Raw genomic sequence first — 15942 nt, forward strand, 5'->3', positions numbered from 1 at the left:
TCATAGACCAGCTCATTAAAGATTAGAGTCCGAGTCAGTCAGGGAGATACTCAAGACAATGGACTAGACACCGACATGACTCTAGAAGAAGCGACCAGCCGCCAGCGCGACCTCCGACACGAGACCAGCACGTTGCGGACCAGCCAGAAGAAACTCAACGCTCATGTTCGCAAGCTGCAAACGAAGTCTGATGCCAAGAACAAACTGAAGGAGAAAATGCTCAATATACAGAAGAAGGTAAGTTGTTTTAGACCATAGACCAGCTCATTAAAGATTAGAGTCCGAGTCAGTCAGGGAAATACTCAAGACAATGGACTAGACACCGACATGACTCTAGAAGAAGCGACCAGCCGCCAGCGCGACCTCCGACACGAGACCAGCACGTTACAGACCACGGTCCGGACCAGTCAGAAGAAACTCAACGCTCATGTTCGCAAGCTGCAAACAAAAAGTCTGATCCCAAGAACAAACTGAAGGAGAAAATGCTCAATATACAGAAGAAGTTAAGTTGTTTTAGACCATAGACCAGCTCATTAAAGATTAGAGTCCGAGTCAGTCAGGGAGATACTCAAGACAAAGGACTAGACACCGACATGACTAGAAGAAGCGACCAGCCGCCAGCGCGACCTCCGACACGAGACCAGCACGTTGCGGACCACGGTCCGGACCAGCCAGAAGAAACTTAACGCTCATGTTCGCAACCTGCAAACCACAGCTGATGCCAAGAACAAGTTAATGGCAAAGATGCTTAATATACGGACGAGGGTAACTTGTATTACTTCGTATATAATGCTAGGGAAAGCTCGGCCGATCGCGAGACTAGGAGAGAAGGTAACTTGATGAGTACCAGGGTCTGAGCCAGTACACGTCGATTCACGAAAGCTGGCACGAATGGAATTAACGAATATTTAATTGTATAAGTGGCACCTGTATCGGTATTCCCTCAGAGCCACCATTTTGTTGGTTATGTGATACACACAAAGATATTTTCATTCACTCATTCATTCAATAACTATACCAACATGTGGAAATAGTGAGGGAGACCTTTGCCCAGCAGTGGGAACTGAATTAATTTTACGTAAAACTTTTCTTTCATCAGGTCCAAGGCATTTGCACTCTCCAAGAGGCGATCAAACAACTAGAGGAAGACAAGGACCGCTACAATGCAGAATTGAAGGAGTTGCGGGCGGCTACTGAGGGCTTCAAGAAGGACTTGCAAGACAAGGAGGATGCTAAGACTGACGCCGCCAAAAAGAACAGGTAAGTAGGTGATAGGAGGCTCCCATTTAGCTCCCACGTTACTGCCTGGGCATCAGCTTACGGTATTTGTATTTTATTAATAATAGCATATGATCTAAGGGTGGTATTCCACTTGTCCATTCCTGTGCGTCTCACTCTCATTAAAGCAAAATGTGAGACGCAATACACATTGGACAAAGAAATTGGATAGGTGGAATACTCTATCATCTGATATTTTTTTAATCGGGACACGATATTCCTCAAACCTCTAACGGAGCGGTAGCTGACGTTCACGAGGCTTCATTATACATCTCCTTTAAACAATGTATGAATTATCGCCCGGGACTCGCTAGGATCTCAGTCTATTGGTTGTATTCCTTGTGACAAATTTGACAAACACTTACTAGGTGCCCCACAACTATTTCACTGGCCCAATATTACAGGGTTCTATATTACATTTTCAAGATAGTTGAAATTCGACTTAATGTCATTATGACAATGTTCAAATTTCAGTTCGATAAAAGTGAAACATAGAATGTAATATTATGCCAGCGATTTATAAAACTATATCTTACAGATTAATAATAGAATCGAAACGCAACTACATCGCCAAAGTAGTGAAAGCCGTAGACAGAATCAAGACGGTACTATCCGAGCTGCGCCAGCACGAGGAGAAGAAAATCCCGCTACAGATGAAGATGTTCAATGAGCTCAACGACAAGCTGTCAGACAAGAGGAAACAGATACTCATTGACGAGAGCGTGCTGGGGAAGCGGAGGCATATCTTGAGGGACGAAATTGCTAAGCAAGAGGTATGTACGAAATATGGAAAAAATAAAACAGGTCACGTAATCTAGGTTAAATATAGCGAGCTACGACAGCACGAGGAGAAGATCCCACTACAGATAAAGATGTTTAACGAGTTCAAAGACAAGCTGTCAGACAAGAGGAAACAGATACTCATAGACGAGAGCGTGCTGGGGAAGCGGAGGCACATCTTGAGGGACGAAATTGCTAAGCAAGAGGTATGTACGAAATATGGAAAAAATAAAACAGGTCACGTAATGAGAAGATCCCACTACAGATGAAGATGTTCAACGAGCTCAACGACAAGCTGTCAGACAAGAGGAAACATATACTCATAGACGAGAGCGTGCTGGGGAAGCGGAGGCATATCTTGAGGGACGAAATTGCTAAGCAAGAGGTATGTACGAAATACCTATAATTTTCATATCCAAGCAATGTTGAAATTAAGTAAGTACTTTTCTTTTTTAGCAAGTTGTATGAAGTTTTAAGTCAAGTGGATTTTGATGTTGGTTGCTGAAATTACTTTTCTTGTATTCTCATAATAGGTACCTATGCCCTTATACAAAGATTCAAGTTCCGCACTCACAAAATATCTGATCTCCATACAAACTTTCAACCCCTTTCTCACCACCTTGGGGTATGATTTTCAAAAATGCTTGAATTAGTTTTCATGTTTCTTAATTTAATACCTTTTTTTTGCAAAAAGTTCAAGTTCCTAGCTTAAAATTAAATTTACACCCCAAGACGAACTTTCATCCCCTTATTAACCCCCTTAGGGGTTGAATTCCAAAAACGTTGCAATTACTTTTTTTGTAATCGGCTATTATGTCTTTCTAAGAAGTTTCAAAGCATTTGTAATGGATTCAAACTTTGAACCCCATTTTAACCCTGTTAGGGGATGAATTTTACAAATCGCTGAAATCACTTTTATTGTCTTCTAATAATATCCCCAAATACAAAGATTCAAATCCCGCGCTCGAAAAATTTTTTGATATCCATACAAACTTTCATCCCTGTTTTCACCACCACAGGGGATGAATTTTCAAAAACGCTGAAATTAGTTTTCTTGTATTTTAATTAAATACCTTTTTACAAAGTTTCAAGTTCCTAGCTTAAAATAAAATTTGCACCCGCAGACGAACTTTCATCCTCTTTTTAACCCCGTTAGGGGTTGAAATTCCAAAAACGTTGCAATTACTTTTTTTGTTCGGCTATTATGCCTTTCTAAGAAGTTTCAAAACCATTTGTAATGGATTCAAACTTTCAACCCATTTTTAACCCTGTTAGGGGATGAATTTTACAAAACGCTGAAATTACTTTTCTCATCTTCTAATAATATCCCTAAATACAAAGATTCAAGTCAACCACTCGAAAAAAATTTTGATATCCATAGAAACTTTCAACTAGACGTGTGCGCCGATTAAAAAACGATCGGCGGCGGCGTTTGCGGAAAAATCGGCGGCGGCGGCGTGTTTTCGGCGTGAAATCGGCGTGACCTTGACTTTCAGGTTTCTAAAGAAAAATCATTAATTTGTCGTCTGTTCTTTATAATTCAGGTTGCTGGTACTGAACTACGTAATCTACGTATAGTTAGTATAATCTACGTATAGGTTTTGAGTAAAATAGGGTTTGTAAATGAATATATGATACACGGCGGCCACATACAAAGAAGAGGAAAAGACCATGTTGTCAATATAGCACTGAACCTTCCGGAACAACCGAGAGGAAGAGGAAGACCAAAATTCACATGGTGATCCAATATTAGAGCCGATCTAAAGAACCTGAACATAACAGAAGAGACAACCCAGAATCGACTACTCTGGCGCAAAATGACAAGGAGACCCGACCCCACGTAGGTGGGATAAGGGAAGGAGGAAGAAGAAGAGAAATGAATATATGATAGGTATAATAACTCGATTATCCTAGTAACTGGCTTGTAGTAAGGGATTACCTGGTCCCAATGACTTTCAATCCGATCTGATCCATTTTGTCATGCTGTAAACGGCTTATCTTCAAATATCCTTGAAATATCCTAGATATAGTGGACTGCTCTGGCTTCCCGTTAATGGTTTTCTTGTCGTATAAGCACTAGGCTGGCTGAGAAGTATCTTCTTCTTTCTCGTTTTCTCATTGCTGAGGATTGTGACCACATGTAATTTGTCTCAATTTCGTGCAGTCATAAGCCCTGTGGACTGCCGCCAGCCATCGACCATCTCACACATGCTCCACTCTGAGCACGTTTGCCATTCATTGGGCCTAAATTCATATTATGTTTCGCCACATCATGCGTTGGAAACCGCATAACGTGTCCGAAGAAAGATGTTGTGGAAACCCGAGTGGCGATATTGAGCTATTTGAAAATTAAGGGGTTTGTTCTTCTAGCTGTATGCAGCAGTCTTTGCCAACACTAAATCTCTAAAGCGCCAACCTTTGCAAGTTACCCTTTTTGAGACTCGCGGTTCAGCACCATACTGGAATATAGGAAAGACGAGAACTCGTACCACCAAGATATACAAACTTGCTCGCTTTTTCGTAATCGCCGAGTGCGTCGGTAACTCGGAGTTGGTACGTTTGCCCTGTCTACAACCATTACTTTGCTCTTGGAATGGTTGATCTTAAGACCACTCTAGAACTTTCAACTTCCATTTTCTTCAGAAGAGCCGCCATTTCGATGTATTTCTTGTTGTTATTCCCGTAAGACTGTCGATAATAGTACTAGCAAGGATGATGATCGCAACGACACATTAGCTAGTTAGTTTTCTTTTTCTGTTGCTCTTTGAGGTTCCATGGTACATGAGCCCTGTGTTTTCGTTGCCTAGTTAATTGCAATGTAGTTAAGTATTTTCATGATATAGCATTCTGACTTCGTATGTGAGGTGAGGGCATAAAAATTCTAATTAATAGTTGAATGTGAATACACAATTTATAGGAAAAAATCTTACTGCATATAATGCTCCCTCATCTTTCTGGACGCTGAACACTAAGGATTATTCAGTCTCTTTAATGGGTGTGTCAAATAGTTTGTGCAACTGGCTATTCTCTTTATATATAATACAAAAAAATCCAAATTGTAATCCAAATATCAAGTTAAAATAGCTGATTAACAACACTCAAGGTCACGCCGATTTCACGCCGATCATTCATCGGCGGCGGCGGCGTGGCAAAAAAGCCCGGCGGCGGCGGCGCGCCGGCGCGGCGCACACGTCTACTTTCAACCCCTTTTTCACCACCTTAGGGGATGAATTTTCAAAAACGCTTAAATTAGTTTTCTTGTATTTGAATTTGATACTTTTTTTACAAAATTTCAAGTTCCTAGCTTAAAATAAAATTTGCACCCGAAGACGAACTTTCATCCCCTTTTTAACCCCCTTAGGGGTTGAATTTCCAAAAACGTTGCAATCACTTTTTTTTTGTAATCGGCTATTATGCCTTTCTAAGAAGTTTCAAAGCATTTGTAATGGATTAAAATTTTCAACCCTGTTAACCCTGTTAGGGGATGAATTTTACAAAACGCTGAAATTACTTTTCCTGTCTTCTAATAATATCCCTAAATACAAAGATTCAAGTCCACCACTCGAAAAAAATTTTGATATTCCTACAAACTTTCAACCCCTTTTTCACCACCTTAGGCGATGAATTTTCAAAAACGCTGAAATTAGTTTTCTTGACTTTTAATAATATATCTTTTTACGAAGTTTCAAATTCCTAGCTTAAAAGAAAACTTTAACCCCATACAAACTTTCATCCCCTTTTATCCCCCTTAGGGGTTGAATTTCTCAAAATCTCTTGTACACTTTATAAATGCAATCTGGTGTGCAAATTTCAACTTTCTGGCTTTTGTAGTTTCGGCTCTGCGTTGATGAATCAGTCAGTCAGTCAGTCAGTCAGGACACTTGCATTTATATATATAGATTGGGGCATTATTTATGAAAAGGGACCTTATTGTCGATGGCGCTTACGCCGCACAGCGTCGCGCGGCATTGTATTTGCATCGGAACATCGTTAATAATGGCGTAACGTAAGCGCCATCGACAATAAGGTCCCTTTTCATAGATAACGTCACAATTTAGTAAAGTCCTATTTAATGTGGGGAAGATAGAGTCTGTGCGGAAAGAGAAGAGTCGTGGGATTTGAGGGCGCGCCAGTGCTATTTTATGGTTTTTGCTATGCTGACAACACTGGTCACGTGATTATAGTACGACACTAACGGTCATGATACTTGAATCCCTTTTGTTCCGGTTTTTTACCACGGCTTACTAAACGGAGCCTGGTGGTGGTGTAGGCTCGTCAACTCAATCCTCTGATTTAGCGCAGGCACTAGTTTTCTTTTTAAAACACACTCTTGTTTTTATGTCTCAGATACTAAAAAGTGACAGTGCGATTGACAAAAACTGCTAAAACTAGTTAAGAATCTGCCCAATACAACTGTAATTTTAGTACCAAACAAGATAGTCTTATTTATGTACTGCCTAATCTGTGCAGTCCAACAGTTATTTTAATACAAAACCGGGTAGATCGGGTAGAAATTGGGCAATAGAACTGGAATTTTACTATCTGGGATATATTTCACCCATTGTAAACTTGACTTGTAATGTATGTATGTGTATTGTGTACATTATTAATAATGAATATGAATAAAAATAAAAATAGTGCATAAGTAGGTAGGCCTTATTGGGATATGTCCGGTGTCCGGTTCTCTCATCTCACGGTATTTTACTTCGCCGAAAAGTCACTTCTAAATATGAAATATAATTTCGTAACTAACAGCAAAGACATATGTAACTTCGTATAAGACGTATAAAGTCTAAGGAAAAAACGTGCCTCGGAATTCAAGTAAAAGTCATTCTCGAATAGATGTCGCACACACCTTTAGCCTATCCTCAGCTAGATGGCGTGACGACACCGTTTCATATTTAACAATTTTAACACATAGATATCAGTGAATGAACATGGATCAAAATGATATAAAAATAATAAAATCATTTATCCATATATATACATTTTTTGATAACTTTATGCGTTTTCATTTTGAGTTTTAGTCGTGTGTCGATAGATGGCAGTTAATTTACAGTGACTACAAAATTTACAATGACAGGACCCCTCTATACTATCTATTCTTTTTGCTAACAGTAAACGAACTTACAAATAAAGAAATATTTTATTAGAAAAAGTTTTATTCAGAACCTAGTAAACGAACTCACAAATAAAGAAATATTTAATTTGAAAAAGTTTTTATTCAGAACCTAGTAAACGAACTTACAAATAAAGAAATATTTTATTACAAAAAGTTTTATTCAGAACCTAGTAAACGAACTTACAAATAAAGAAATATTTTATTAGAAAAAGTTTTATTCAGAACCTAGTAAACGAACTTACAAATAAAGAAATATTTTATTAGCAAAAGTTTTATTCAGAACCTAGTAAACGAACTTACAAATAAAGAAATATTTTATTAGAAAAAGTTTTATTCAGAACCTAGTAAACGAACTTACAAATAAAGAAATATTTTATTAGAAAAAGTTTTATTCAGAACCTTGTAAACGAACTTACAAATAAAGAAATATTTTATTAGAAAAAGTTTTATTCAGAACCTAGTAAACGAACTTACAAATAAAGAAATATTTTATTAGCAAAAGTTTTATTCTTTGTAATCTAAGTCCGAATTAATATATTCAATGTCACTTATGTTTGAGCTAGCTTCAGAACAACCAGGGACACTCATAGAACTATCTTCATCTACTGGATGTGCTTGAATCCGGCACGTAGATTACGAATTCTTGCATATCACCTAGGTACTTAGCGGTCTTTTATTCGAGATCCCGTAGGTACTTTTACACAATCCTGAAAAAAAAATTACATATAAATATGCATAAAATGGCAAGTATCAAGCCTATTTGTAAGTTATTTTAAAGATCATGAATGACCTGCATATTTATGAAAATTAATATATTATACCGGAGACAAGTTACTTATGCGTATTAAATAGGTAATTATTTAATATTAAATACAACATCAATACCCGTGAATAGCGGAAACACGTTCCGCGACTTTTTGTGAGCTTTTAGCCGTTTTCTTCCCGCTGACAAAACCGAACAATGTTAAATATAATTTTCCTTGTGGGTTTATGTACGGTTTTATCGTGTTTTGAAAATATTATATACATAAAACTTGCGGTTTCTATTAATAAAAATATACAATGACAGACCTTTGTTTACTTTTTACAAGACAGGTGTCACAAGGTTTGATTGCCATATAAAATTTAAAATGTTAGTTCCCGTTTCTGCTACGACTCTTCTCTTTCCGCACAGACTCTAGCAAAATAACTTTGTGAGTAACAAGGGATTGTAATATCACTAATATTCTAAAGATACCTAAAATATATACATGAGAAAAGGATTGCAACTCTCTTTTTTAGGTTGTGGGTATCATTCTCGTGTTGCTAAAGTGTGGGTTGGAGACACATTTGCCATCTTCTAAATTCGCAGTACATGCCTCTGTGGTATTTCTCTATGTATGATCTCTAAAACATACAATAAAAGGATTATTTTTTCTATGTATTAAGTTTCATAAGCTATTGTTTTTTTTTCAGCTCAATCAACGAGACTTGGCCGACAACCTCAAACTGCGCGGCATCCAGACAGAGATAGAAAATTGCGAGAAAGAGATCTCCGAGATAGCGGAGAAGACTAACGGTTTCAACATGGACCTGCTGAAGGAAAAGAGTGCCCTTGCAACCAAGGAGAAGCAGATTAGCAAGGAGAGAGAACAGAATAAAGGGAAAATGCATGCGCATAAAGTAAGTAAACTACATTTGTAGTATGCTTTACTGAGGTAAGTTCGTTAGTTACATTTTGTTTCTATGAGCGGAAATAGAAGCTCCGCAAAAGCGGGGCTTCGTCAACTTTTAGCGAATTCCATCTATGTTAGTCTCGCATCTCAACTACGTTCCTGCCAAATTTCGTCGTTTAGATACTATAGATCGTATCATTCACGAAGACGCGTGCCTTGACTCGTATTGTCAAGTTATTAAAGGTTAGATTTGACAAATCTGCGCGTCATCGCGAATGACACGAACTATATCTAACATTTGAAACAGAAACATGACTGACAGATGTCTAGTATAGCTGCATTGGTCAAGCGAAATAAATTGTTGTCAATATTACGAACAAGTACGAGTATATGTCTAATAATACAGTAATTTTATACATTTGGCGTTTGCGTCAAATCCGGTAGTTCTGATTTTTTGCAGACTTGTTTATGATGTTGGGTGGGCCAATGAATAATCTAAGTTTGAGACCTCGAGCGCCGAACGCAACTTTGTCAAAAAACGAAAATACCGCGAAAATTTCAGATTTTGTTTAGATTTGGGCAATTGTAACCCTAAAGGACTAGTTTTTGATAGTATCTTCTCGTTTTTAAAGTAGACTAAATTTGCTACAATACGAGACTAGAGTTGTCTCTGTAGATCAAGGAGTTACCGAGATAAAGCCTTTCAAAATTTATAATTTTTTGATATAGAATTCGTAGGTTAAGTGAGTGCAGTGAGTATGCACTTTTGTCTCAGGGGATGCCGCTTGGCACGATGGTTCCTAAGGTCAAACAGAGCTGATTTGGCCTGGTAGCCACGAGATCGTACCGTGCCTACCCCCCAAAAAGGGAGGGGAAAGGGTCGGATCCCCAGGTCCAATCTATGATATATTTCTTCCTGCTAGGTATTATAATATAAAATATACAATTCAATACATTCTGCCTTACAAAGCATGCAAAAAAAGTTAATCTATACAAAACTTAATTAAATTATTTTAACAAGGTATAATCAAATGTACTTATAGAAACCACAAACTGAAGATTATAAATACTTAGTTTTTTTAATCAATATCTTTATCTTGTAACAGGACAGACTGAAACAGTGCAAGCAAGACTTACAAGACATGATAGACCAGGGCGTAGAGAAGACCTACAAGGAGAAATACTACCAGCTCACGGTGACCAAGGCGATGAGCAAAGACATTAAAGATTACTATATGGCGCTGGAGAAGTGCTTACTAGAATTCCATAAGGAGAAGATGAAGAATATCAACCTTATTGTAAGGTAAGAGGTCATATTTTATTTATATCACTTCACTTATTCGGCGGGTCCACACAACGAGCATAGTACAGTCAGCTGCAGAGAGGTCACCCCTGCCAACAAATTTCTATGGGGTCACCTCTCTATGCAGTTGACTGTACTGTTAGCATCAATTAGATAGTGACGGGCAACGTGGCCTAATATATTCCTTTGTTATCATAGTAATAACAATGTGTTCCGATATATTTGGCCGCTATATGTGTGTGAATTTGGTCGCTTTTTAGGGTAAAAACGGGACTATATTACTAAGACTCCGCTGTCCGTCTGTCCATCCGTCTGTCTATCACCAGGCTGTAACTCATGAACCGTGATTGCATCAAATACTAAAAACAAAATAAAATAAGTGGGGCATACAACAAATGTGATTTTTTGCCGTTTTTTGCGTAATGGTACGGAACCCTTCGTGCGCGAATCCGACTCGCACTTGGCCGATTTTTATTTGATAGCAGGTTTCCTAGCGTAGTTCTTTGACATGTTTAATCTAAATTGGTTAATCGATTTCATTGCGATGGGGTTTTTTAAATTAATCAAAAGTTGATGGTAAAATACGGTTTAGTTTCCGGTATGCAACACATTTGATTTTATCACAGTAATGATAAAAGTTATTTACACTAAATTCCAGAGAAATGTGGAGAAAGATCTACAGAGGAAACGACATAGACTATATCGAGATAAAGACTGATGGCGGCCTAACGGAAGACGCGGACCGGTACAAATATAACTACAGGTAATTTTGTGCATTTGCTCAATTATTTCGTTTGCTTGTCTTTAACATGGAAAAGACACCGTTTCAGAGACAATAGGGAATATTAGGCAAAGCTCTGCGTAGGTGGCATCTTTGTGGCACATACAGTAAACAAACCACATTGACACATGGCCTACCGCGAAACAAGAAAATCGAAATTTCGTTATATAATCTCTCTATCAATCTTGCATATTCGAGCGATAAAGAGGCAGATAACTAAATTTCGATTTTCGTGTTTACCGGTAGGCCCTTGTTAACAAACCGCCTTGACGCATCAATGTCATATTTTATTGTCTGTGAAAACTTGTCAAAAAACAGTTTAAGGCACAGTATGTATAAGTTAGTCTATGAATTTACTGAGTTGGTTGCTGCACTCTGGCGGCTGAACATTGCAGTAATATTCCCTATTTAACGATTAAAAATAAGTTTTTATATTGTCTATAGATCAGGGGTCATCAAATGGCGGACCGTAAAAAGCTTGCTTTTTTAGTAAACTCAAGTAGAAACGGACCCCTGAAGAAACTAATTGGTGACCCGATTATAAATGGGTAGAGACGTTTTCACCCAAAGTTTAGACGACAGAGGCGTTTTTACTTTTTTACCCAAATATTGGCTTTCTATAGTAGTTTTCTCTCGTGTGTGTCTATATTTCTTAACACATTGATTCCTTTGCAACTTATAAAAATAAGTATGGTACTGATCGTTTTTTTAACCTTTTCGACGCCGTGTCAAACACAAAAGCTGTCACTCAGACGCCACGTCACCCAAGTGTCAAAACTGAAATTGAACTTTATGCATATGCACGTAGAGCTCTGATGAGCTCTGATGGTGATGTTGCTCTGTGGCCTGTGACCGATTAATCGGTCTTTGGCGTTGAACCTGCGGTGCGGTCCGAAAGGTTAATTGATTCACCCAATTTGAACCATGTGGTTACAGAGTGGTGCAATGTAAGAACGGCGTCGAGATCGACATGCGCGGGCGTTGCTCGGCGGGGCAGAAGCTGCTCGCCTGCCTCATCATACGCCTCGCGTTGGCGGAAACCTTCAGCACCAGGTTACTCATATATTTTTCTCACCTGCTCCGTAATATTTTTGTAAAATCATTCCAAGTTTTTGAGGGTATATTATAGTACATTGTGCAACATGGGGCGTAAGATGAATATTGCAAACGAGAGTAAGTTAAATCGCGACGGCTTGCCGGAGCTATTTATAGACTCGAAATTGCAATATTATTACGCCCCGAGTTACACACAATGTTTTTCATCACACTTGCGATACAAAAATTAAGTATAAAGACAAAAAACTGTTAATTATGGCACTAGAAAGATCATAACTCCCTAGGGAGAACGCTTTTTTTATAACTCCCGCTAAACCTGCGTGCAATTCCACATTTACTGAGCGAGTGTGATGAAAATGTTTTTTTTAGATTGCACCTCCAAGTCGAATATTCAAGCCTTTTAAGTAGATAATATACAGGCCGAGTGGATATCATGTCCTACTTTCTATCCAGAGGTCACAGGTTCAAATCTTGGCTCGATGAGTTTTTAGGAACTTATGTATGGAATCATTTGATATTTACCACTAGCTTTTCGGTAAAGGAAAACATCTTAAGGAAACCTGCATACATCTGCGAAGAAATTCAAAAAGTATATGTGCATGGGGACTAATTCAAGCCCTCGCGCATGAGAGGAGGCCTGTGTCCAGCAGTAGAGCGTATATAGACTGAATTATTATTATTATAATGTATTGAGAGTATTTTTCCTAGTTTTAGAAATGTGTCGATGCGGCCTTATTTTTTATACTCTATTATCTACTTCCAACTCTTTATTCTCAGGTTCGGCGTCCTAGCACTAGACGAGCCAACAACAAACCTGGACCAGGAAAACATAAAATACCTGTGCATGGCGCTCAACGAAATAGTCCAAGAGCGAATGGGCCAGAAGAACTTCATGTTTATCATCATCACGCACGACAAGGAGTTTATCGACTCGCTAGGACATATCGATCAGGTGTCCCACTACTATGAGGTGTCGAGAAACGGCAAGGGCAAGTCTGAGGTGAAGAAAGTATGCTTCTCTTAATGTAATCTCAAAATTTAAAGACTATTGTGGTAAACAATTTGTCACCCTGGCAGTGATGGTTTTTGTGGGCAGAAAACATTATTAGCTACATAGAAATGTGCGCTTTTCTTACAAAAGAATCAAATTGTCTGCCAAAAACATGAAACTATTTAAATGATAAATGGTTCGTGGATTATTTTCGTTTAACTCGGGAATTGTTCAACTAGACCAATGGTTAGGGCAATAAATAAGGACTCATTTAGACGTTGCGAGTACAGATATAGTGTATAATTGTTTTCCATCGTATTTTCTCGGAAACGTTCGTATTTGTCATGCTACTTCAGTCAACCTCAGTACTTTGTGTACTGAGAGTGACTGAAATAACATGACACGTTCGTACGTTTCCATGAAAATACGATGGTAAAGGATTATACACTACATGTGTATTTGGTCCATGAATCTAGTATATAACTGGATCAGGCATGAGGGGTGGGGGGACATGACCGAACGGGATAGTCTTATGTATGTTTCAATAGCAGTAGCAGCGAAAGCGCTATTATTGTTTGTCCTTGTCACAGTCTCACTCTCTTTTTTTATTCCCCACCGTAAATTTAGTATGGATTATGGTGGGCAACAAATAAATTCGACCAATCATAGTGTCGCATTGCGTATGTTTTGTCCCTCACGGACGCACGCGTATAGCTGAGCACATCTATAGGATCCTACCATCTGTTTGATCGGTCGACTGAATTGCTAACCTCAAAAGTCCGCAATGTAACTCAACATGCAATTTCGCGCGCCGTCTACATGAGCCCTACACCTCAGTCAGATTTTTTTCCATTTAGTGTTCTGTACCAAACTTGGTTCATGGAACACATTCACTGAACCGTGAAACATTCATTAGTTTTGTAGCCCTATACTCTGTATCTTTATACTGCAAAACGTAATTCAAGACCAAAAAAAGTAGGACAATGTTGCCATTGCAATAATTTGTTTGTAAAATAGTAAATTTCTTTTGATAAATAATCACGCTAAGATAATTTATTCATTAGTAATTTTACTCCTACTATTTAAAAAAGTACTTTTATTTACTTATTTGTACGTAAATACAAGAGGCGCTAGTAAAAAAGTGGCAACATTTTCCTACTTTTTTTGGTCTTGAATTACGTTTTGCAGTATAGGTATTTAAATAAAAGTAAACTAAATGTACCCTCAAATGGCTCCTTAAACCAGTTGAGGGTAGATGAAAACATTACATAATCAAATAATGTAGGTTAAAGTCAGGTCGTTCAGTGACAGATCCAGGGGGTTTTGTATTTGGTTGGTTAACCAATAAATGTTATAACTACCCGAAAATGTACAAATCATTTGTTTACATTTATTTAAACACCTAAAGATACAGAAGATGCGTGTGTCGTTGGCTGTGTCAGGGTGTATAAGTTTACAACACCCACGTATTTCGTTATTACCTGGCTTTCTTATTAAAATTATATTTTTGTTCATAAAGGTTGCTAAGGGCTGTGCCTTTTTTTCTATAACGGAGTTGTATTTTCAAATCGATGACGAATATTGGTTTGTTTGAATTTCCATTATTATATTAATTTGACTTATAAATATCTAATTAAAATTTCATTGAAAACTGATTGAGTATAGAATCTATAGCTATACTCAATAGGGTTTACCATACTGTTTCCTAAATTGCGATATTAATTTCCTATTTTTTGACATTTTATTTCGATGATAGCTGTACGAATTAGTCTGATAATATTGTGTAAGTGATTAGTGCAATCTGTTTAGTTGTCATCAAAAAATATATGTGTAAGTGGCAAAATGTTCATACATATATAACTTAATGGCAAATCTGTTAACCCTTTATTTGGTCATGTGCATTAGAATGAGCATATTTTTTTACCATTTTTGTAGTTTTTGCTACTCTTTCTATTGGTTGCGTGGAATTACAATCTTTATCTTTATTTCTTGTATCAAATAAAGGGTGACTGTAGTGCTAAAATAATAGTCATACAAATGTATGATATTGATATCTCCAGTAGAATAAATAAAATGTTTGAAGGTTGTTTGTTGGCAACTAAAATTATTGAAAATATGTATGCTTACTTCAAAAAAAGTCCGTATCCTCGTAAGGTCCACCATAAAATATTCTTCTATTTTTAATTTGAACCTTGTACATACAGTAAATTGGAATGAATTTCGTTTGTTTGGGAAAACAATGAAACAAAAGAATTGCTACTTCATTTGGTTTATGAACGGTTCTAATTAGATTGAAACGGAGTGTACACTGTAATGCACATAATTGGAGCTTTACGAGGTTAAGATCAAGTATCAATTCAAAACTGAGACACTAGTTTTTTCGAGTAGTGACAGATGTCCGTTGTCTAAATAGCATAGTAAACATATGTATAACGAACGTGCGTGTGTGCTATTCCAGTCAGTCTCGGTACAAAAAGTACTGAGGTTGATTGAAGTAGCATGACAAATACGAACGTTTCCGAAACAATACGATGTAAAACAATTATGCACTACATATGTAAACTGATGTGATCAATGATCACACATAAATCGCTGATACGTACTCCTTATCGTTATTAACTTTTTGGATAATCTTGAATAAAGTGGTCAACACGAAGAGGTCGGCTTGCTAACAATAATATTATTGGCACAGCATGAGCAACCGAAAACAATTGATATCAGGCCAGAAGTCAAAATATTTAATTACACAAACGGGTCTACCGCGATATAATTTCATTGTTTTTACCTTAAATTCCGACGTTTCAGCTGAGTCCAGCTGTGGTCACGGAAAGACTGACATCCCGGCAAATGTCAACGGAGATATTAATAAAACACCACTAAACTACCCGAAATTAGTTTATAAAAATGTTCGGGGTAGACAAAGAAATTGCAGCTACCCGTTAAAGTTTAATGTCGAAGATATATCCGCTGGTTTCA

At 37.6% G+C, this 15942-nt stretch overlaps 1 protein-coding gene and 1 long non-coding RNA gene across 2 annotated transcripts in view; both read left to right on the forward strand.

Annotated features, from left to right (window-relative positions):
* The window catches only part of LOC134796428 (uncharacterized), a 439520-nt gene that overhangs the window by 49037 nt on the left and 374541 nt on the right, over positions 1–15942 (forward strand). The window lies entirely within an intron of this gene.
* Positions 76–13245, forward strand: LOC134796451 (DNA repair protein RAD50-like). Its single transcript, XM_063768644.1, has 8 exons — positions 76–237; positions 1100–1260; positions 1817–2051; positions 8636–8842; positions 9942–10138; positions 10797–10901; positions 11856–11972; positions 12753–13245. Exons 1-8 carry the CDS (start codon positions 76–78, stop codon positions 12997–12999), a joined length of 1431 nt encoding a protein of 476 aa, XP_063624714.1. The 3' UTR covers positions 13000–13245.

This window comes from Cydia splendana, chromosome 13, assembly GCF_910591565.1.
Source record: "Cydia splendana chromosome 13, ilCydSple1.2, whole genome shotgun sequence".
NCBI classification, from domain to species: Eukaryota; Metazoa; Arthropoda; class Insecta; order Lepidoptera; family Tortricidae; genus Cydia; species Cydia splendana.

Excerpts from the sequence above, each read along its gene's own strand:
- LOC134796451 (XM_063768644.1), top strand. The coding sequence starts at position 76 with ATGACTCTAGAAGAAGCGACCAGCCGCCAGCGCGACCTCCGACACGAG. Across the intron at positions 2,052-8,635 it reads ACGAAATTGCTAAGCAAGAG|CTCAATCAACGAGACTTGGC; the intron begins GTATGTACGAAA and ends TTTTTTTTTCAG. Across the intron at positions 10,902-11,855 it reads CGGTACAAATATAACTACAG|AGTGGTGCAATGTAAGAACG; the intron begins GTAATTTTGTGC and ends ATGTGGTTACAG.